Source organism: Gasterosteus aculeatus, chromosome 4, assembly GCF_964276395.1.
Source record: "Gasterosteus aculeatus chromosome 4, fGasAcu3.hap1.1, whole genome shotgun sequence".
In the NCBI taxonomy this organism is placed as follows: Eukaryota; Metazoa; Chordata; class Actinopteri; order Perciformes; family Gasterosteidae; genus Gasterosteus; species Gasterosteus aculeatus.
Window position 1 is genome coordinate 30,643,666 of NC_135691.1, and position 21,698 is coordinate 30,665,363.

The 21,698-nt window shown below is 43.9% G+C and overlaps 1 protein-coding gene across 15 annotated transcripts in view; it reads left to right on the forward strand.

Annotated features, from left to right (window-relative positions):
- Nucleotides 1-21,698, forward strand: part of cacna1c (calcium channel, voltage-dependent, L type, alpha 1C subunit) — a 144,585-nt gene that overhangs the window by 102,525 nt on the left and 20,362 nt on the right. For 14 of the 15 annotated variants that reach the window (XM_078100273.1, XM_078100275.1, XM_078100272.1 and 11 more), the window contains exons 9-31: nt 1,331-1,418; nt 1,863-1,947; nt 7,298-7,388; nt 10,207-10,233; nt 11,405-11,565; nt 11,697-11,770; nt 11,887-12,038; nt 12,120-12,321; nt 12,469-12,589; nt 12,812-12,926; nt 13,485-13,632; nt 13,718-13,787; nt 14,049-14,181; nt 14,276-14,405; nt 15,463-15,522; nt 15,789-15,895; nt 18,588-18,675; nt 18,774-18,881; nt 18,974-19,026; nt 19,128-19,274; nt 19,394-19,595; nt 20,147-20,305; nt 20,428-20,538. In XM_078100273.1, coding sequence (XP_077956399.1) covers nt 1,331-1,418; nt 1,863-1,947; nt 7,298-7,388; nt 10,207-10,233; nt 11,405-11,565; nt 11,697-11,770; nt 11,887-12,038; nt 12,120-12,321; nt 12,469-12,589; nt 12,812-12,926; nt 13,485-13,632; nt 13,718-13,787; nt 14,049-14,181; nt 14,276-14,405; nt 15,463-15,522; nt 15,789-15,895; nt 18,588-18,675; nt 18,774-18,881; nt 18,974-19,026; nt 19,128-19,274; nt 19,394-19,595; nt 20,147-20,305; nt 20,428-20,538 — 2,632 coding nt within the window. The remainder of the gene's footprint in view (nt 1-1,330; nt 1,419-1,862; nt 1,948-7,297; nt 7,389-10,206; nt 10,234-11,404; nt 11,566-11,696; nt 11,771-11,886; nt 12,039-12,119; nt 12,322-12,468; nt 12,590-12,811; nt 12,927-13,484; nt 13,633-13,717; nt 13,788-14,048; nt 14,182-14,275; nt 14,406-15,462; nt 15,523-15,788; nt 15,896-18,587; nt 18,676-18,773; nt 18,882-18,973; nt 19,027-19,127; nt 19,275-19,393; nt 19,596-20,146; nt 20,306-20,427; nt 20,539-21,698) is intronic. The other variant, XM_078100281.1, reaches the window with a different exon arrangement.

Consider the following 21,698-nt stretch of genomic DNA (forward strand, 5'->3'; position numbering starts at 1 on the left):
ATTAGATGATGAGCAATGGGGTTGGATTGAGGGATTCCTGCGAGTTCTGCAGACACACATACGCGGATCAATAAGGATTGGGTCCCCTGCTAATGTTCTGACAAGCGAGGCGGTATCCGTGCGTATCCTAATGCCCATTGATCCGTCCCGTGTGAGTCTTTGTCAGCTGTCTGTAAGTGGGATCTTTGCCATTATTCCCTCTCAATTTCACACACACCCATGAACAGCGTCTCCCTTTCATTCTGTTACACTGTGCAAAAATCAATGAAATTGGCACATGATGATCTACAGGTTCATTATGGATCCTGGTCTTACTCTCCAGGGAGTTGATTTAAAATCAATGCAGTGTTTGCTAAATATCCGATATAGAACATCTGATACATTCTATTGCTGTAAAAAGTCTCAATTATTTGGAATTATTTAATAGCATGACGTTACAAGATAACTGGTCAGAAGGATATCTATATCTATATGAAGATATAGATATATATACCACAGATGTCTTCGCTTAAATGATCCACTGCAGTGAAGCTGCAGCAAAGCGTCCTTGTCAATAGACCGTCAAATGTGGATTTGTGCGCTTTTTAGCAGCAAACGGTCCCAAAGCCTCCGGGCGCCTCTCAGCTCTCCTCCTAATGAATTATTCGGCTCCAACTTGACTTTGACCTTCCCCGGTTGCAGCGTTAAATCAACTGTCCACTAATTCTTTCTTTTGTCATGACACCTGGAGGTATTTTCACGAGGTTACATCATCAACGTTTTCAGTATTTCACAGTCTCCTAACATTGATTTTAGTTGTCTTAAATCATCTTTGCTTAGGTCCCCTTTGGTGATATTGGCCCCCAAATCTAGAGAAACATTTAAAATCGGGCATTTTATGGTGTCAACTTTAACAATTCCAAACAGCGTGTTGGTGATTTTGACAAAGAACAATTCAATAATTGCCATTGCAACTAATTTCGCATTGTTTGTTGATATGATGGCTTAGTTTGTGTGTTGTGAAGAAGTTACAATTTTTACCAGCACATAAACATAACTAAATGTAACTATGTGTTTTGTTCCAAATGCTTTCATCTATATGTGCAAACTAACACCTTTTCTTCTTGGCAGAGCTTTTCTCTTTACATTGGTTTTCTTTCTCTCTTTAGCAGGTTTTCCCTCCTTTTTGTCCTGAATCATTCAAAAATGTTCTGTATTGTATCACAAAGTGTTCAGCAGCTCTTAAATTTAGATATTCAGATTATCTTTTTCCCTCTCCCTTTCTGTCCCCCTCCCCTCCCCATCCTCCCCCTTGCCATCCCATCCCTCCATTCTGCTCCCTTCCTCCCAGAGAGTTTTCCAAGGAGAGAGAGAAGGCCAAGGCACGTGGCGACTTCCAGAAACTCAGAGAAAAACAGCAACTGGAGGAGGACCTCAAGGTAGGCTGTTGTCTTTGTGCGTCCTCCACTTCTTCAATTCTTCCCCAGCAAGATCCACTCTATGTTACCGGCCTTTCAAAATAGGCATCGGCAATCTAGAAGCACGTCAAAGAGAAGTGCAAAAAACCCTCCAGTTTAAGGCAGTAAGCTTAGAAAGACACTGAAGTCACAGCATGTTTTACTAAAGAGGACATTTTGATTGACAAAGACACTGTAGCTGTCCTTAGATCATCATAAAGTCGTTTGGTTCAGGAAAGTCTAAGAATGCAACAACATTTCAGTCATAACAACTACAACTTATATCAGATCGCTGCAGTTTTGTTGATAAGAAGTATTTGTTTCTGTGTGTGTGTGTGTGTGTGTGTGTGTGTGTGTGTGTGTGTGTGTGTGTGTGTGTGTGTGTGTGTGTGTGTGTGTGTGTGTGTGTGTGTGTTGTGAATACAGGGCTATTTAGACTGGATCACTCAGGCCGAAGACATCGACCCGGAGAACGAAGAGGAGGGCATGGACGATGATAAACCTAGAAACCGTGAGTAGTACCGCGTGTGTGATTTGTGAATTGTTGACCATTGTTGATCCCATTAATATCTGAAGATATGTCATGTGATTGGTCAGCAGGTAGTGCTGATATGGATGGATGGCTGGATGAGGATGTTAATATTGTCTCCCTGCTTTGGCGGGGAAACGTCTCGCTGTTTAAAACCTGTTTAGATATTAGCGGAATGTGTCAGACTGCAGCTAACAGCCTCTGGGCACACACTTACATGCACAAACTACCTTATGCAAACGCACACACATACACACACTGTAGGTGTGCACCCCTAGGAGTGTTCTGACGGAAATGTATACACACAAATTAACACCATGTCTCTCTCCGCAACACCTCCAGAGAGAGAGAGAGAGAGAGAGAGAGAGAGAGAGGCAGCCACACATGGCTACTTGTGCCCCCGAGACTGAGCTACATTTCCTGGGGTGGAAAAATTAAACCGCTGGCCTCTTTTTCCACCTGGAGGTTTAAGCCGTTGAGAAAATAGATGGGACTCGAGATGGGGATGCTGAGGAGGAGAAGCAGGGATCTGACTGAATGCTTCCCTGCGCTATCATTCCATCTTTAGTATGTAAAGTACGCCTCGCCAGCTACTCTGTCAATGCTCTGAGCCCAGATTCCTCACGCTGATGATGAGGTATGATGAGGACTGAAGATGCAGAGGCTCAGCCGCAGCACATACTCAGAAACACTAACGACTGCCGAGGGAACAGGGGGGGGGGGGGAAGATAAGATAATTTAATCTTTTTTGATGCTCAAGGAATTGCCACCTATTTACATGAAAATAAGGCGCAGCCACCCCGTGGCTTATCCCTAACGAATCCCCTTCTTTCCACCTGTTATCGCTGCCCTGAGCCAATCAGCGGCAAAAACAAAGCAGCGGTGGCTTCTATGTTAACAAACAATTAAATGCAGAATGTGGCCCACAAATTGGGCCAATTTTGTAGAATGTGACATGGCAATATTCTGAATTTTTCCTTGATTTTATTTCCCTTGTACTGTTTATCTAAAATGATTTGCAATGTCGAACAAGCCCCAGTTAGCTGTAAGGGGACAAGAATACATGAGTGCTTGATCCAATCTAGTACCTTTTATCAAATGTATAACTCGGGCCTTTTAGATGACAAAATGATTAATACATTTGATCGGAAGTTCTCCGTCAGAGAGATCAATCATCCCCCTGGTTTGTGTCAGTGGAAAATCAAGTCATTGGCCAACTCAACTCAGACACGTCTCTGTGCCTCCCCTCTCCTCCCGATGGATGGATCCTCCTCCGGGAAGATGAATGAGGGCAGTCTGTCCCTGCTGCGCCAGACATTTTTACACGGACTGGTGGCCGGCGCACGCACACTTACGCGTGTCCTAAGGATGGACAGGACACTCGCAGGAGAGAAGAAAGGATAAGGAGGGAGATGGATGGGAGGGAAAGTAGATCCTTAGATATGAAAGAGGGCTAGAAATATATATATATATATACAGAGAGAGTGTGTGAATGTGTGTGTGACAGGGAGGGTATCTGGGACAGACTCTTCTACGTGTCTGTAATCTGTAATCTCATCTTTACATGAACATCTTCAGGGGAATTACATTGATGTATGATGGGAGCAGTGTGTTAACATCAATACACAAATAGGTGTAGTATGTGTGTGGTTTTCATTGGTGAGACTACTAGATGTCTTTCACCAGTTTTCGGCAGAGCGGCATCCATATTTCTTTCTTTCTTTCTTTCTTTTAATGTTTCGCTGGAGTTGTGTGATTTTCTATGGATGAATAGGAAGCCCCTGTGTGTCCGCGCTTGTCGGTATGGTGGTACCCGAGAGGCGAACCTCTGCACCACAGCTCACACGGTGCTCAAAGTGATCGGCGATTGGTTCATTCATACCTGCTCGCGCACCAGAACGTCGGCCGGTACTCTTCCGCAGCACGCTTTCATAATGCCATCTAAACCCCCCCCCCCCCCGGAGGAATGTTCAAAATCCAGCAAAGGACTGATCATCACCCATTATGGAGGACACAATGACGGATGCACAGGCTCACAGTGACGGGGTGGAGGTGAAGTGCACCGAAAAAAACGAAAGCTATTGTGTTCGTCGAGAGGACGGAGAAAAGGACGGACAGTGAAAACAATGAATGTTCACTTCCCCCGTTCTCAAGGACGAGAATCCTCCCAACCGAACACTCGTTCTTTAGAAGGTTTTGGAAAAGTCCGGCCATGAGACTTAAAGTGTACATGAGCCTTTATGCCTCCTTGCCAGCCAGGTGGGCTGGTAAAACATCTGGAATTCTGTGCTGCATCGGGGTGCGACTGCAAAAGAGACAAAGACGTCTTTGCACAAGCAACCGCGTTGCTTTGCAACAGGTCGCGTATGGAACGAGCCGGAAGGTGGCGATTAATCGTGTTCGAGTGGACACTTTGTGTGCATTTCCGTGGTTAGCGCTGTCTGTGTGTGTGTTTGTGTGTGTCCGTGTTGCTGAGGCCCGTGCTCTCTATCCCCCAGGTAAGAGCCAGCGTTTTCAGTCCCTGCGTGGAGCCGTGAAGAAAAATGCGGCCTTCCTTCGTAAGGCGTGTGCGTGTCTGTCTGCATGGTCCAACAACTAGTTTAGAGATTTACTGGAGACGTGATCCTCGACATGCAAGCAAACTGCACCTCCTCCCCCTCTCCTCCTGCTTTTACTTCCAGTGGCTGCCTCTCAACACCGTGTGGTGGTTTATTCTCATTGTCTCGTCAGCCTTCCATTGAACAATGATCTGCTTTGCGCGTCACCATGACCGCGTTTGGTGTTGTCTAAGATGTGTGTATTCTAAGAGATGAGCGCCATCACTACGGGGGAAACAGGACAGGAAGACAAATCATTTCCAGTTTTGAGACGCAGCCACCTTCTTCCTTGATCGTAGCAAACGAAACCGTTCGCACCTGCCTGACTTTTCTACTCAATGAAACCCCCGAGAGGACAATTTCATCACGATGAAAACAATTGGGAGTGCGGTTTACACACTCTTCGTGACGCCTAAAATGTAATATTCGTGATGTCACAGTCCTCTCCCTGTCTGCACCGTTTCCAGCCACGATGACTCGTTTTAGCCTTTCTTTAAATTTCACCCGGCACTTGTCATATTATCACATTACATGCTTACTAGCTGCATAAGGGTTGTTTTAATTCAAAATATAATGTGACAACTGCCTGGAGAGCAAGAAAAAGAAACTAAAATTAAAAAATACTGTATTATTGTATTACTCTTCAACTGCATGACAACCTCATGATTGAATATTTTGTTGAGGATTTGAACTGTAAATTCACAGTCACTTTAGTTTGGTACTGGACATTTATTTTGACTGCTCGAAGTGTCTGCAGATGGCCAATGGAGATGATGGCATGGACAATTTATATCTCACTTAAGCTCTTATTCAGTATGCTCACACAAGCACACACACACAAACACACTCGTTTAGCACCCAAGGCTATTGTACTGGATACCTTTTTCATCCTTCCGTTCAATACATTACAGTTGCTGAATTCATGTGCTATTTCTTTTTTTTATTTGAACTCATTCACACCTGCCATTGCCAAGAATGAATGAATCCCTTGATTGGGTTGGACAAAGTGTGACCGTTCCATGTCTTTGTCATTCGCTCCTTCCTTCCATCCCTCTGCCTCTCATGCTGCTTGCTCCTTCCTTCCCTTCTCAAGTCTTTTGGGTTTTCTCTAACAATAGGTTTTTAAACTAGTTCAGAGCTCCATTGAGGAGAAGGCACAAGGCTGGTTTTATATTTGAAAAGCTTTCGCCTTGGGAGAGACTGGAGGGCGCCGAGTGCTTTTAACTAAGTAGCGTAGCAGCAGGTGTTATGCATTCAGGCTGGGAAACGTACTGCGTGTTCACGGCAAAGGCCTTAATATATATATATATATATATATGTACACGGATGTACCACATCTGTGTACAGGTTCTTAAAACAATGACTATTTATTACTTTATTTTCTTTTTTAGGTTGGTGGGACAAAAAGATCCTTTGTTGTCATAAGTGGATGCTTCTTGTTTTTATTTGTATACACTGTTCTTTTCTTAACTTTAGTGGCCTTTTGTTTGGTAGACTATAACGCTCATACAGTGCTCTTATTGTTATTTTTATATAGAACTTAACACAAATGACACATTATTATCAATGATCATTACAGAATCTGAAGTACCGTTAATATTCTTACGGGTCAGGGGTGAAAATTGTTTTTAGGAAAGCAATTTATCTGGCTGAGATGTGTTTTTTTATAATACCCTCTAATTTTTTGGTGCACATCGTGTTCCCGTTTCATGCTAAGTGTCTTTTTGCAAGAGCCGGTCTTCCTCTTTATCTGGTGATATCTGCGGCTGCTACGAGGTGCATTGAGATTCGTATCGGCACATGACTCAGGTACCCACAGGGTGTTACAATAAGTGTTTGAGGTGACGGTGAAAGAGCTGCAGCTCATTCCCGCAGGCAGCCAAAGACTGACAGAAGCAATAAAAAGCAATGTATCACTTCATATCAGTCTCTCAAACAGCCCTTTTTCCTTTCCTGCCCCTCCCCTCAAGGTTCTTCCTCTGTAACACTTTTCCATCCTCAGCCTCCTTTACGTTACATTACTCCAGTATTCATCCATCCATCCATCTCTACACACTAGTACAATTAATGAATGTGTGGCTTTATAAATAATGACAGATTGGGCTCTGTGAGCTTCACACCTGTTCATGCATTTGCAGAAACAGTTCATTTACTAATCAGCGGGATTAAAGTTTAAAAGGCAGAATCAAAAGTAATTGCAGTTTTTTTTTGAAAACTTGCCTGCAATTAAGCTCAAACTGTCCCACAAGGTTTGCAGAAAGACCAAAATCTCCAGCTAGTTTTTTCTTCTCAGTGACCTTTGAAATCTGAAAGGGTTTTGTTTTGATTTAGTTTACTGGGAATTAAGCAATCCTTCAGTTAGCTAATAGCTGTTGGCTCGTGTCTCGGGAACTATGGCTGGTATGCACACTTACAATAAGTGCAAATGTACAGTATATAGCTTTATAAAAGATGACTTTAGCATTTATTTAATGAACAGTTCATTGACAGCATCTGATCCAGAATCCAATGCAGCCCTCAGTATTTACCTATAAAAGCCTTGTTCTCAGTGGCCTTTAAGTGTGCGCATTTCATTTGTAAAGTTGACATTTTGGAGTCCTGGATGATTTCAGCAATCCGGTAAAAACGCTGCTACGTCGACGCGAGTGACACTCACCCGTGTCCCTCTTTCTTTTTCCCTCTTTTCGTTCCATATCCTCTTTTCTTCCCCTGGGGTGTGCTTTTCTGACTCCCAGTGAGCATGCCGGCCAGCGAGAACGAATCGGTCAACACGGACAACGCGCCCGGGGGAGACGTGGAGGGGGAGACCTGCTGTACCCGGCTGGCGTAAGTACCCCACCTTCGCTGGCGCTACACCTCCTCCCCGCCCCTCCGTCGCTCTCTCTCTCTCTCTCTCTCTCTCTCAGCCGACCTCTCGGCCTCCTTGTCTGGTCAAGCTCGCCCCCCGGTTAGAGGGGAGCGGAGGGACGGAGGCTTTTTGTCGTCGCACTGCAGAGGGAAAAGCCCGATCGGGACCCCCCCTCGGGTGGACCCCTGATTTTGTTTGTTATTTTTTTCACAACTAAATAAATAACTCCTTTCCCAAAAAGAATCTGTGACCTTGATGAGATGGAGGTCGGGCTAAGAGGGGTTAATCCTACAGCAAACCACGGTGCCTTGATCCTTTTGTTAAATGACCCATTGGAGGTCGGACGTCGGTTGAGGTTGCTGGATCTTTTTTTATATTTTTTTTAGAATGTAATTTTGCTTTTGGGCAAATTTTTTATGTTTAGATATAGAGTACATTTCACAAGGTCTGCAATACAGGTTTATAGCTTGTACAGTATATGGTGTATTTTCAAGCTTGTCCAGTTGTATTATGAAAAGATTTACCAGAGCGAATCACAGAATTTTAGCTTACTTACTGTAACCATTATATAGATGAATTACATTAACAACAAATTACAGAAACATTTGCACAATACAAAATGTGGAAAAGTCATGTATTTTATCTTTTTCTTCTCCCCGTCTGCCTTCCCCTCACTCCTTTTGTGCGTCTCGTAAAGTGCTTCCCTCCTCCCCGGTGGGAGCTCACGAACAGCTGACTCACTTGCTCCCGCTCCCCTTCCTCCTTTCATTTTTAAAAAAAAAATCTTTCTTTCTACATTATTGAAACAAGCGCATTGCTTTCTTTCTTAGACAGAAGGCCGTGCAGGAGCCGCGACCCGAGTGTCCCCACTTCAACACGCACACACACACACACACACATCTGCATAAAGAGCGCTGCATCGCTGTGAACGTGGCAGAGAAATAATCGAGTAGAGAAGGTTACTGTGCTGTGTGGAGGTCTAGAGGTGAGAACAGAGAGAAACGGTGACGCCAGCGGGAACGTGTCGATAGGAACCACGGTCGCTCATCTGTCCATTCGGCACTTTTGTCTTAATGTTGTTTGTGTTTATTTGTCCCATCAGACCAAAAAACAAACAAACCCCTAAACGAAAAAAGGATGCACCATATCTTAGTCATCAGACACACGACGCCAAACAGAAGCTATTGTGAAACCAGCAAATTAGTCATTTGTGTAATTAATTTCAGACGTACGTTGCACCATGTTGTGACTAATCAATCTGCCCTCAATTCACCACATGAACAAATTGTTTAGTCTATAAAAACGAATAATTAAAATTTCCCAGAAGCCAATTCGACATCTTCAAATGTTGTGTTTCGTCCGATCATAATTCCCAAACCCCAAAAATATGGATGAATAATAATTCCTTTACTGTCACATATGTCAACTAAGCTGCTTGAACGCAGCGAGCAGGACTGCGTCAGTCTGTGAGTACTGAAATAGTCCATCGCCTCCATAACAGCTCTGCTTTGCTTCACTGAAAAAGCATCAGTATTAAAATACGACCGTTTTTTATCACAGCAACTTCCATCGATGTGTGAAATACAGATCGAATTCAACAGCGAACGTAGGATCAAGTTACTTTCCCATTATTAACTTGTATAGAGGAAACCTCTGGAGGTTTCAAAAGAATTCCTCTAAACGCGTCGACCTGCTTTATCGTGAACGCACTGCACAGCTTCAGCATTCGCCGTAGCAAAAGTCCCACTTGAAAACCCAAAATGAATAAGAAACCTCGCCCAGAACGCAGCGGGCCCTCACCCTTTCCCCCGCGGGAGGGCGACCAGTGCGGCCCGTAGCTGGGAGCGTCCGCTCACGCCATTAGGAGATCAATCCGGAGACTTTCGCTGTTTGTCGGTTCTTCTTCTCCGCGTTGTATTCAGCAGAGACAGGCCCGCCGGGTGGGAAGCTACTTCCTCGCCCGCTGGTCTCCATAATGGAGACGGACACGTAGGTGAGGGGAGACGTGCGCGCCGTCAGCCTCCACATCGAGCCAGTCAGTCGTTTTTAATCCGTCGGGTTAGCCGGCGAAGTCATTCCACCCGCCTCAGTCAGGCGGCGGGCTCGTCGGCTGCTACGCGGCCGCAAGCCACCGCCTGGAAGCCCGCGACAGTGTGCGATCCTATCGAGTTATCTTTTAATTGCGTTGAGATTAGTTGCCGGCGTGTGGTACAAGTTGAACTCAGACTCAGCAGATACGTGGGAAATGACCACCGTGGGTTTTCTTTCCTCTCCTTTTCCCTCTGCTCCTCCTTCCAAAGACAATGTCTTCCATGATCTCTTGTCCTCAGTACTTTATGTATGTACCTTCTTGCTGTTACAGTGGTGAACAATCAACAGACCTTTTTGTCATTCATACAATGTGTTTTTTTTTACACGCCAGGACCGACTGGAGGAAATCTAAACCGAAAGCATTGCTTTCTTTTGACTGGACGCCACTGTGTGCGTGTTTTCTTGGGGTGATTTGATCAAAAGACAAAGTGGGCAGAAATATCGTTCAGTTCTGTGGAAAAACGACGAGACCAGAAGCTTTTATGCTTGATTAGTGTTCTTCACCTCACCGCCTAAACTGGCGTTTAATTGGTGATATTAAGCAACTGGATTAAACAAAAAAATGACCCCCGCTAAGTGTTTGAAGCAACATATTTGCGAGGGCAAATATCTCTCTCAAATCACCCCTTTCATGTTGTGTACCTGTCTTTGTGTGTTGTGTGTGTGTGTGTGTGTGTATAATCCATTCTGTTTTCTGTGTTCCAGAAATAGGATCTCCAAATCCAAGTTCAGGTTAGTACATGTTATGTAGTCTTTTTATTCACCTGCTCTAATGTCTCTACTGCTTTGGTACTTGTGTGTGTGTGTCTGTGTGTGTGTGTGTGTGTGTGTGTGTGTGTGTGTGTGTGTGTGTGTGTGTGTGTGTGTGTGTGTGTGTGTGTGTGTGTGTGTGTGTGTGTACGTGTGTGTCTACAGTCTTATAAAATGAACTAAGACAAACTGACATAAAAAGAGAGATAGAGAGAGATTCAACAAAATACAGTTACTTTCCTTTTTGCGATGAGGATGAGTAGAAAATCCATAAAACTTGTCTGTTTGGAGAAAAAAATACATTTTACTGCAAGAATCATCTTGCAATGTGAGTTGTGCCTCATGCAACATTCACCGTGTGCATCGCGGAGACTAAATATCTCATTCACGTGACGCTGGTGAAACCTGCATTTCGTTTAGGCAAAGAAGAATAACACTTGCGTGCGCTGTGAAATGTCCGTGCCTGCTGATGTGGAGAACCCACAACAGAAAGAGACGCATGATTGATTAGTGCAGTTAGACAGTGGATTCATTTAGATTGTCATGAATAGCAGCTGATTGGCGTGATGGTGCCACTGTTTGCCTACTGTGCAGGTGAGAATTGGTGCGACTCTTTGGGGGTTTAGTGCTGCGCTTAGCTGCGAAGCGGCTAAATTGTTTGTCTTTTACGCAAAGATATACCAGGAGCAGGAATTCTCCTCGAAGTGTGACTCACAGCAGGACGTTCTTCGGATTTGAATTTTGTTCCCTTCAATCATTTCATAAAAAATAAGCGGTTCTATTTATTTTTGTGCCTCAAGCCTCACTCGGCTCCTCTTGGTGGGAAATGTCTTTGCGGCTGACTAACAGCTCCACAGCTCAACGAGGGACGGCCGCGGGATGATGTCATCGCTGCTTTGCAGACGCACTAATTGACTCTTTCTTTCTCTTTTCTCTCATCCGCCGTTTGCTTTTTCCCTCCCTCCTTCACGTTCTTTTGATCATCGTCATTTTGGTTCCTCTCTCTTCTCCCGTGGGGCCTCTCCTCTTTCCGTTCTCCCTCGTCCGCTCCCCTGCTCTCTTTCCCACGTCCCTCCCCTTTTTTTCCCCACACCCCCCCCCCCCCCCCCCCTTTCACCTTTCCATCGCTCAACCTCTGCTTCTTCCTCCTCAGTCGATACTCACGAAGGTGGAACAGGCTGTGTAGGAGAAAGTGCCGGGCGGGGGTCAAATCACAGGTTTTCTATTGGCTGGTCATCTTCCTGGTTTTCCTCAACACTCTGACCATCGCCTCCGAACATCACAAGCAGCCTCAGTGGTTAACTGACGTACAAGGTGCGCGAGCATGTGTCTCCGTTCACTCTGATCCGAGTGAAACGATCCCCTCAGCTGCATCGTGTTTCCTTTTTTACATTTTTTTTGTACCTTTTTATCCTTCCCCTGTTCCCTCTTTCCTCCCCCTTCAGACATAGCCAACAAGGTGTTGCTGGCACTCTTCACCGGTGAGATGCTGTTGAAGATGTACAGTCTGGGTCTGCAGGTTGGTGCCTCGGCATTATTTTCCACACAGTCAGGGAGAAAGTTTGGTTTGTCCGTCAAACTCCCGTCGGCAGCATTTGCCTCGTTCAAACGTGCTCCCCTGCCAACTCTCCACAGGCGTACTTTGTCTCGCTCTTCAATCGCTTCGACAGCTTCGTCGTGTGCGGGGGGATCCTCGAGACCATTCTGGTGGAAACCAAGATCATGTCTCCTCTCGGCATCTCAGTGTTGCGTTGCGTGCGCTTGCTGAGGATCTTCAAAATAACCAGGTTTGCGTTTTGAATATGGCCGATTATCGGCCGTCCCTTTGTCCCTCCCACACGTGCATTCACCGGACGTGTCTCCCGCAGATACTGGAACTCCCTGTCCAACCTGGTGGCCTCCCTCCTGAACTCTGTTCGCTCCATCGCTTCCCTGCTGCTCCTGCTCTTCCTCTTCATCATCATCTTCTCCCTGCTGGGCATGCAGCTGTTTGGGGGGAAATTCAACTTCGACGAGACCAGACGCAGCACCTTTGACAACTTCCCCCAGTCGCTGCTCACTGTCTTTCAGGTGATGATGCCGCAAGTGTTTCTGGGCTGCATCTGTTTTATTTTTCTTTCAGCTTGGTCTGTCTTCTATTCTTGTGTCTATAAAAATGGAGACCTTCTCCAATGGACAGTGCAAACTTTGGATTCCAATGTCCTTCCCTCCCCGCAGATCCTAACGGGAGAAGACTGGAACTCTGTGATGTACGACGGTATCATGGCGTACGGTGGGCCGTCCTTTCCCGGCATGCTGGTCTGCATTTACTTCATCATCCTCTTCATCTGCGGAAACTGTATCCTGCCTCAAACAGCCCAGATAAATAAGCTACATCCATGAGAGTGAGGTCCGTTTTGCTCATGAAGCCCACGCGGAGTTTCTCTACTCGAGCAGCTCAGTGTCTCTCAGAGGGCAGAAATGTTACTAATTATCCACTTAGCCTTCCAGGTTTTCTGCAACCAACCCAACAAATGTTCTTTTTGGTCTGCAACCTCCTTAGCTTCAACCCTCTGAACAGATATCTTGCTAAATGTCTTCTTGGCCATTGCTGTCGACAACCTGGCAGACGCCGAGAGCCTGACGTCTGCCCAGAAAGAGGAGGAGGAGGAGAAGGAGAGGAAGAAACTCGCCAGGTAAAAGGAAAAGTGAACAGACAGGAAAATGGAGAGTACAAATTCAAACCTGTTTTGGGTCTCATGAACATCAGAAGTGAGAGAGGTAGGAAGACATTCTGGAAGGGCACTTATTCGCCTAGAGGTATTTAAGGATGCGGATATTGGAGCCTTGAGATCAAAGTACTAAAAATGTGTAACAATGACATGGTTGGTTCGATTTTATTGTATCATTTTAGCGGCTCATTCACCATAAAGGTAATTTATCATCAATGTTTGATGTGAGATTTTAGTGCAGGTGAGGACGATGTGGCACAAATCATTAAATGTCTCCTTTTTGGTCACATCCTTTATTGATCCGCTGGAGAAAGTGTGGATGGAAAACAACCGCTCACTCTGTGTTTGACTGTGATTATACCGCCACATCCGCCCTGCGTGACGCAAATGCTCCTCATTGAAAATCGAAGCGCTCTCACCTGGATGGGATTCACTACACGTCGGCGGATCAACGGCGACAGAGCCGGGCTGAAGATGAAGGGGCTCCGGCGCTGATCTTCTTCTCCTACCCTCTTTCTCCAGGTTGGCCAGTCCAGAGAAACGCCACGCCAACGAGAAGCCGCCCCTGGAGGAGAAGAAGAAGGAGAAGAAGAAGAAGAAGAATAAGAAGAAGGAGAAGATAGAGCTGAAGTCCATCACCTCGGATGGAGAGGCAAACACCGCGACTAAGGTACACACACGCTTTTAGTGCGCGTGTCGCCGGATACATGGACGAGTGTGTGAATGAATGTAATGCTCTCTCTCTGTCTCTGCAGATTACTATGGATGACTACTGTGGAGAAGAGAATGAAGAGAAGAACCCATACCCTGCCAATGATTACATAGGTACTGATGACTAGATTAAACAATAAACAAAATGTTAGAAAATGGCAAAAGAGTTACTCAACCCATAAACTATTGCGAAAAGGGACTGCCTCTCAAAACGGTTAAAACGATCATTCTTTTTAGTGTTGCATTTTTAATCACGCTATTTTTGTCACTTTCCTTCAAAATAGATTTATTCCAAACACGTCAGCATTCCCTTTTGTCACCATTTTACTGCCTCCTATATATAAATGAAGTCCCACTGTCACCCCCCCCCATCAGGAGACGATGAGGACGAGGAGCCGGAGATGCCGGTGGGCCCGAGGCCACGACCGCTGTCCGACGTCCAGCTGAAGGAGAAGGCCGTCCCCATGCCCGAGGCCCGCGCCTTCTTCGTCTTCAGCCACACTAACAAGTAGGAGGACATGTCTAACCTTCCTACACCCTTCCCCCCTCCCCCCACCCCAATATTTTTCACCACACTGTGTTTCTTTCCGTATTTTTTTTAGATTTAGGGTTCTCTGCCATAAGATTGTCAACCACAACATCTTCACCAACCTCATCCTCTTCTTCATCCTGCTGAGCAGCATCAGTCTGGCAGCAGAAGACCCGGTCAAGAACGACTCCTACAGAAACCGGGTAACACGCACAGTACAACGTGAATACAGTATAAACACGTAGACGGCAGAATATACACTTGTAGTCACCATTAGTTTCCCACACACATTCGTTCCGTACTAAATGTGATTACAGCCGACATTAAGGGGGACCGCAGCTTATTGTGAATGGCCTGTTACACTTGATGACTCTTCCAGAGCACTCCAACCAAGATTAACTTCATGTTAAGAAAATGTGAAATGTCTGTTCAGCTTTGTCTTTTTAATTTAATATTTCGCTTTCTCTTTATTGAGCCAGGCTGGAAACTTAACACTAACACATGCAGCCAAGAAATGTGGTTAAATTATGTTTTACTATTATCCTCCATTTCACCAAAACTATACCCATTGTACTAATAAGAAGTGACATTTATTGATTTGCATCAGGGAGACTGTATATTCAAACAGTTTAATCTCTAAACACGTCACCGTATTGCCTATATATTGAATGCAAAGACTGAGCCTGTTGTTTTTTGTATGTGGGTTTGTTTGTTGTCTCAGTGAGTAAGATCCCCTCTGAGAAAATAAAGATCTTCTTCATTGTGTGATAAAACTGAATTGGTCTTCCTCAACTGACTAATTTCAAGTCGGAAACATGCATGAAATTAAAAAGTCCTGTTTTTTGATTGCCCTCTGTATACAAAGTCTATTTGAGTCCAATTGGAATGCATTATCCTTGGAGCTGAACCTGGACATTATTATTTCAGCACGCCGTGGAGTCATCCGGGACAACGCTGCAGTGAACCTTAAGTTCAGCCCTTAACGCCCTGGAAAACAGTTGCACAAAGGCCTAGACCCGTTACACACTTTTTGACAAGACAAGAATGCCTGGTCGGTTTCTTTATTTAAGTTTTGAAGGTCGCTGAATCAATTCGGCTTTTTGGCATTTTTGTTTTTCATTAAAATGAAACAGGCCACCCAGGATAGCTATTGAAATATTTTTTAAATCCCAGGGATGATATTGGATGAATTACTTGAGCACTATGATAGAAATGGGATCCATAAACTAACAATAATGATCCCCTTTGTTGCTTTTATAGATCCTGGGCTACGCAGACCATGTCTTTACTGGACTCTTCACCATAGAGATCATTCTTAAGGTAGTATGTCATGCTTGTGATGTATGATAAGGGTTGCTTATAACCCACACAAAGTGACACAGTATTTATTTAAAATACCTGAAACATATGTTGTAGAAATGTGCAAGATGACTGTCATTTTGCTACGCTGCCGATGAATAATATTATTAGATAATATTGAATCCCTTTGCAGTGTTAAAGATAAGGCAGTTAGTGTCACTATGCATCATATAACCTGTAATTTGATCCTTCTTTAGAGTCTAAGTTGTGAACTTTGACCCCTACAGATGACAGCCTATGGGGCCTTCGTCCATAAAGGCTCATTCTGTAGAAACTATTTCAATATTTTGGACCTGGTGGTTGTCAGTGTGTCTCTCATCTCCTCGGGAATACAGTGAGTGCAATTTGATGTCGTGCATGTTTCACACTACCGTCGCATTTTAATCATTCACTGCTCCAGCACAGTTTGATTCAATTTGTGTGCACCGACATAACCAACAATTTTTGGAAGCAATTCCAAGCGACTTCATCAGTGAAGCTTAGAATATCATCAAACTTACATTTGTGTTGGTGCATATTAAAACACTGGACTAGGCAGCCGGAAAATGACTGGTGCACGAGACACTAGTCCAGAGGCAGGAAACACATAAATCAAAGTTGTAAAGTGGCAAAGTAAGGAAAAAGCATTTTGTTAATGTCAATTGCACCGTGCTTCACACTTCTCTCTATTCTCTAACAACTTCACACCTCATTACTCCAATCCCCTTTTTCTCTTTGGGATGTTTATTGAATATGTTCACTGCTTCTTGTGGCTATTAACTCCTTGAAATGCTGTGATATTTCTGATGTTTAATACGCTATGCTACACTCTCTGTCTCTAATGCTTAATAGACTAGACTTCTCGACGTAAGTCCATATTAGTCCACATTAATAACCCCCTTAACAAACCTTCACCTCAACTGTGTAAAGCTGTCACTCTTTTGATTTGGTATTTCTATGGCCATGGAGAGTTCTAGTCGAAGCCTTTTTGAGGGGAAAAAAAAAAGAAACACAAGGCTATATGATGTCATGGTTTAGTTCAATTGTGCTTTAATGGTTTTAAATGGCGAACACTTGATAGGCACCAAAAATATCTGTATTCAGGCATCAGTATAATTGGTTTTGATGCATAAATTGCTTTTTTTTCCGGGGGAGGGGGGTGTGCCCTCTGATACTCTAATCATCCGTCACATTGAGTGAGTGTTAATATGTATGTTAATCTATTGTTTGACATATCGTTATTTTTTCTTTTGGAGTGTAGGGGCCGGTGGCAATTTAAATTGGGTTCTCCTATTTCCGGATAAGTTCAACTCTCCTGGGCTATAGAAATGGCACCTTGATGCTAAGGTTTTACCTGTTAAAAGTAGTACGTGTGTGGGATTCTTCTTGACTACATATCACGGTCAAATGCATTGTGGTGGTGCTGCATTCAGTAGTGCGTATGAACTGATTCTATTTAAATATAATGCCAGTCCCAGTAGTTACTGTGAATTTCCTTACACTACTTTAAATGTATACCTCTATTGCCACGATTCCATTGAAGTGTCGGTGCTCATTGATGTATCAGGATATTGTGTGTTGACACCATTAAATGAGCTAACATCATTTCACATAACTACATTTTGTGGTCTGAATGACTTAATAATCCTATCACCTTGTATTTTTGCTTCATAGGAAAACAATTTCAAATCAAGTAGCATGTAACTGGTTACAACACTTGTACATTTGCTACATTTAAACAGTTTCAAATTCGGATGGATTGTATCACTAAAAGACATCGTCACCGCTGGTTTGACTGATTTGTTGCTGATGAAATCCTACTCCACACTGAACTACCTTTAACTGCCCTTAAACTTTACCTTCCTGTGTAAAATGTTGCACAACAGGTCTTCCCTTACTTTCTGTTTAAAAGTCGACACCGAGTAACGTCACTCCCTTTAAATCACCCCTTTAACCACCCAAAAAGTCACTCCCTTAAAAGGATACATTGACATTTTGAATGCACTTTTTTCCCTCTACCTTTGTGTCACCGTGGGGACTTTTTTGTCCTAGTTGTACAGTTCACTGAATGCCTGGCTTATCAGCTCAGCACGTTTTGCACCTGTTAACTTCACATGTTACACTTAGAAGGCCTACTGGAGAACACCAAAAGACCGACGTTACAGCTTTTTCCAAACATTTTCATTTAGTTGTACCTTTATTCTGAACTTCAAAATGTCAAAGTATTCGTTTGATTCTTTTGGTTAGTATGTTGAAACCTTTTCCTTTGAACCATGTCCTTTAGAAAGGTCACGCGCTGTTTGACCTTTGGCTTGAACTGACACTCTCTTGCAGCACAATAGTTTTTGCTTGTTTGTGCTTTTGTGTTGGTCTACCTGTGTTGTACTTGTACGTGTTTGTCCATGAAGTACATATATATTTGTTGAGTGTTGTACTTACAAAAAAACTTTTAGAGTATTGTATTTACTATTTTGACTATTGGAGACTAAAAAGACTATTAAGCTAAAAAGCATTATGAATTTATGACAAAAGTATAGTATAGTATGTGATCATTACGTCAGTAGTGAGAATATACAAAACCATCCAATTATTTAACCACGTGTTCATAGCCTGATAAACGTGAACTTTTTGAGATTAATGTGCACATCTGCAAACGTCAGTCAACATTATATAGCATAGCAGTGACGGCAGTTTGCTGAAATGCTTCTTTGCGTTTTTTTTTTGCGTTCTGTAAAGCTGGTATTCTGTGTAAACATATTTTCTTGACTTTTCCCGGTTTCACTTGCCTTAAAGATAATCATGGCTATTCTCAGATATAATGTTAGGATTATTTTCTTTATGTTTTGTTCAGTGTCAGATGTGACTTTTCTCTAGTTTCACTTGTATCATGATAACTTATAACGTGTTGTCTCTTCAGTTTCTTTAAACTCATGCTACATCTTGTGTTAGCGAACCGCTACTCATCGTGTGCGGGTTGTCTCAAATATGTCTTTACCAGTAAAACGTGCGTTTGAATGGCCAGAAGTTAAAATCTGTGTGTGTTCCAGGTCCAGCGCGATCAATGTGGTGAAGATCCTGAGAGTTCTGCGGGTGCTCAGGCCCCTGAGGGCCATCAACAGGGCCAAGGGACTGAAGGTTAGAGCACGCACACGCCTGTGAACACGCAGCGCACGCGTAACAAAGGGAGCCACGGCGTTACACTCACTCTCATTTTCGGGGGGGTTGTTTTCCAGCACGTAGTGCAATGCGTCTTCGTGGCCATCCGGACCATCGGCAACATCGTCATCGTCACCACGTTGCTCCAGTTCATGTTCGCATGTATCGGAGTACAGCTCTTTAAGGTGAGAGGAAAGGAGAAACAAAAGTCTTCAGTGATGAAGCCGTGATCACGTTTCTTTCCATACCGCTTATTAAACTTGTGTCTTTTCATCAGGGCAAGTTCTTCTTTTGCACAGACAGCTCTAAGCAAACTCAAGCAGACTGCAGGTAAGAGATCCGTCCTGCAAAACACGCTCAGTCATCTCTCCTTTATTGCATAAGTACAGTATACAACATGCGTGTGTGTGTGTGTCTTCCTGTATTTACAGGGGTTCCTACATTATGTATAAGGACGGTGATGTGGGGAAACCCGAAAGAGCCAACAGACTGTGGAAGAACAATGACTTCAACTTTGACAATGTGCTGCAAGGCATGATGGCTCTGTTTGCCGTGTCCACCTTCGAGGGCTGGCCAGAGTGAGCGTCTGCATTAAACACAGTTTGTTTTCATCTGCTCACTGTATGTGCGCTGGGTTTTTACAGTGTCCCGCCCTGCACTTAATCGTGTCCTTCCCTCCCCCCTCACCCCTCCTCAGGTTACTGTACCGGGCCATAGACTCTCACACTGAGGACGTCGGGCCCGTCTACAACTACCGCGTGGTCATCTCCATCTTCTTCATCATCTACATCATCATCATCGCCTTCTTCATGATGAACATCTTCGTGGGTTTCGTCATCGTCACGTTCCAGGAGCAAGGCGAGCAGGAATACAAGAACTGTGAGCTGGACAAGAATCAGGTAGTGTTTTGGTCGGTTTCATATCAACTACTGAAGAGTTTGTGCACACCGTTATGAGCGTATGAGTGCAGTCTGGCTTCTTTTGTGTCGCAGTAATACAGACACACAGATCAAGGGCTCAGGATGAAGTAGAGGGAGAGTGACGGCCGTTCTATCTATAAGTGGGAAAGTCATTCTGTCATTCAGGAGTCACGAGGGAGAGGGAATGGAGGCCAGGCAGTGGGGGGTGAGACATGGGAGAGAAGAGTTTTAGCGGCTGAGCTACTTGAGGAGTGCAGCCAGGAGGGGGCTCAGCTCAGAAGATGAGACTGAAGCTTAAATAAAGAGCCGGAGTCGAAGTCCCCGCAGCTGCGTTTTCTGTGATGATCCGTGTCCCTGCGAGCACGTTGAAATCGCACAGCTGGAAAAACAGCCGGACAATTCCACAGCTTTTCCTCCACAGCGCGAGAGACGGAGCGACGAGGAGTCAAGGGAGCTACGTAACCACATAACAGCTAACGGCGAACCTGTGTTTGTGCGGGCTCACGTGTTTGTGTGTGTGTGTGTCACAGCGTCAGTGTGTGGAATACGCTTTGAAGGCACGTCCGCTGCGTCGCTACATCCCCAAGAACCCTTACCAGTACAAGGTGTGGTATGTGGTCAACTCCACCTACTTCGAGTACCTGATGTTCACACTCATCCTTCTCAACACCATCTGTCTGGCCATGCAGGTGAGTATCACACACACACACACACACACACACGTATGCAGTGATGACTTTAGACACGTCCCATGAAGCTCCCTTCCTTTGTGGACAATGATTAGTGTTGTTGATGTGTGTTTTTTTTGCAGCATCATGGACAGACCAAAAATTTCAACGATGCCATGAACATCCTCAACATGCTCTTCACTGGACTCTTCACTGTGGAGATGATCCTTAAACTGATCGCCTTCAAACCCCGGGTAGGTCTACTCCTGTAGCCGCATAATAGAGTAGCAGTCAAGTAGAGCAGCATAGCATTTGATCAAAAATGTACAAATCAAATTACCGTTACTGATAACGTACGACCAATGTCTAGAATAGTCAAAGACTCTGATTTCTTGCACATAACCATTCACCGATGTTGACTGACCTGCGTATTCTTAATCCCTATTGACTTTTCTCCTGATCATAATTGCCATGTTGTGAATGTAAAACATGTTTAATGGACGCCGTCATGTGGTTTTTAATCCCACTGCTCCCTCGTTACCCCGCTGTTGTTGCTACGTAGCTGTCTGGGTTTATTGGTCCAATCTTAGGACTTCCTGGTGCATCAGTAGCTGTTTAAACAGTAACAGATGGGAATGCCTCCCCCCATTACAGCAGGGCGAGTGGAAAATACTGGCACGCAATCAATAGAAAACACGTAGTCTAACATTTCATTTTTACTGAATTATTGCACAGTGCAGATTGTAAATCAAAAGATGAGCATGTTTTTACAGTTATTGATGAGTTTTTACTCTGCACTTAAGCGCACTCACTTGTTTAATAAAGGCAGGCGAGCGGGAGAAACATGAGGGTGAGATCAAACGCCCTGCTGATGGGGATTCTGTTTTCTTTCTTTTAGCTTCCCTCCGTAGACGCCGTATGTCCCTCTTATCCATTATGCTCATTCAAATCAGTACATCAAAAAAATAACTAAACTATTAGTTATTAAATATTTCAACACATTACTTTTGAGTTAGTTTTTATTCATTTTATAAAAGGAGTTCAAAGTTATTTTTAGCAACTAATGAATGGCATCCACGAAAATATCAGTTTTTGTGAGAAAACGTTTGTCATTCCCATTAGCTATAAAATCTAAATCATATTCTAAAATTGATGTTAATGTATTAAGAAGAATGAAAGATAGTTATAACTTTTATAAATAAGGATCTGCTTGAATCACTCAGGCTAACTAAATGTTGTTGCTGCGCAACATGAGGTCAATGCTCACATGTTGCGCAGCAACAACATTTAGTTAATTTAAACTACTAGGATGAGATTTTTTAAAGCATTTCTTAAATTGTGTGTCTTTACAAGTTGTAAGCCTTTAAAAAAATATACAAACTGATATCTGTTTTTCTTCTTCCCTGAATAAAGT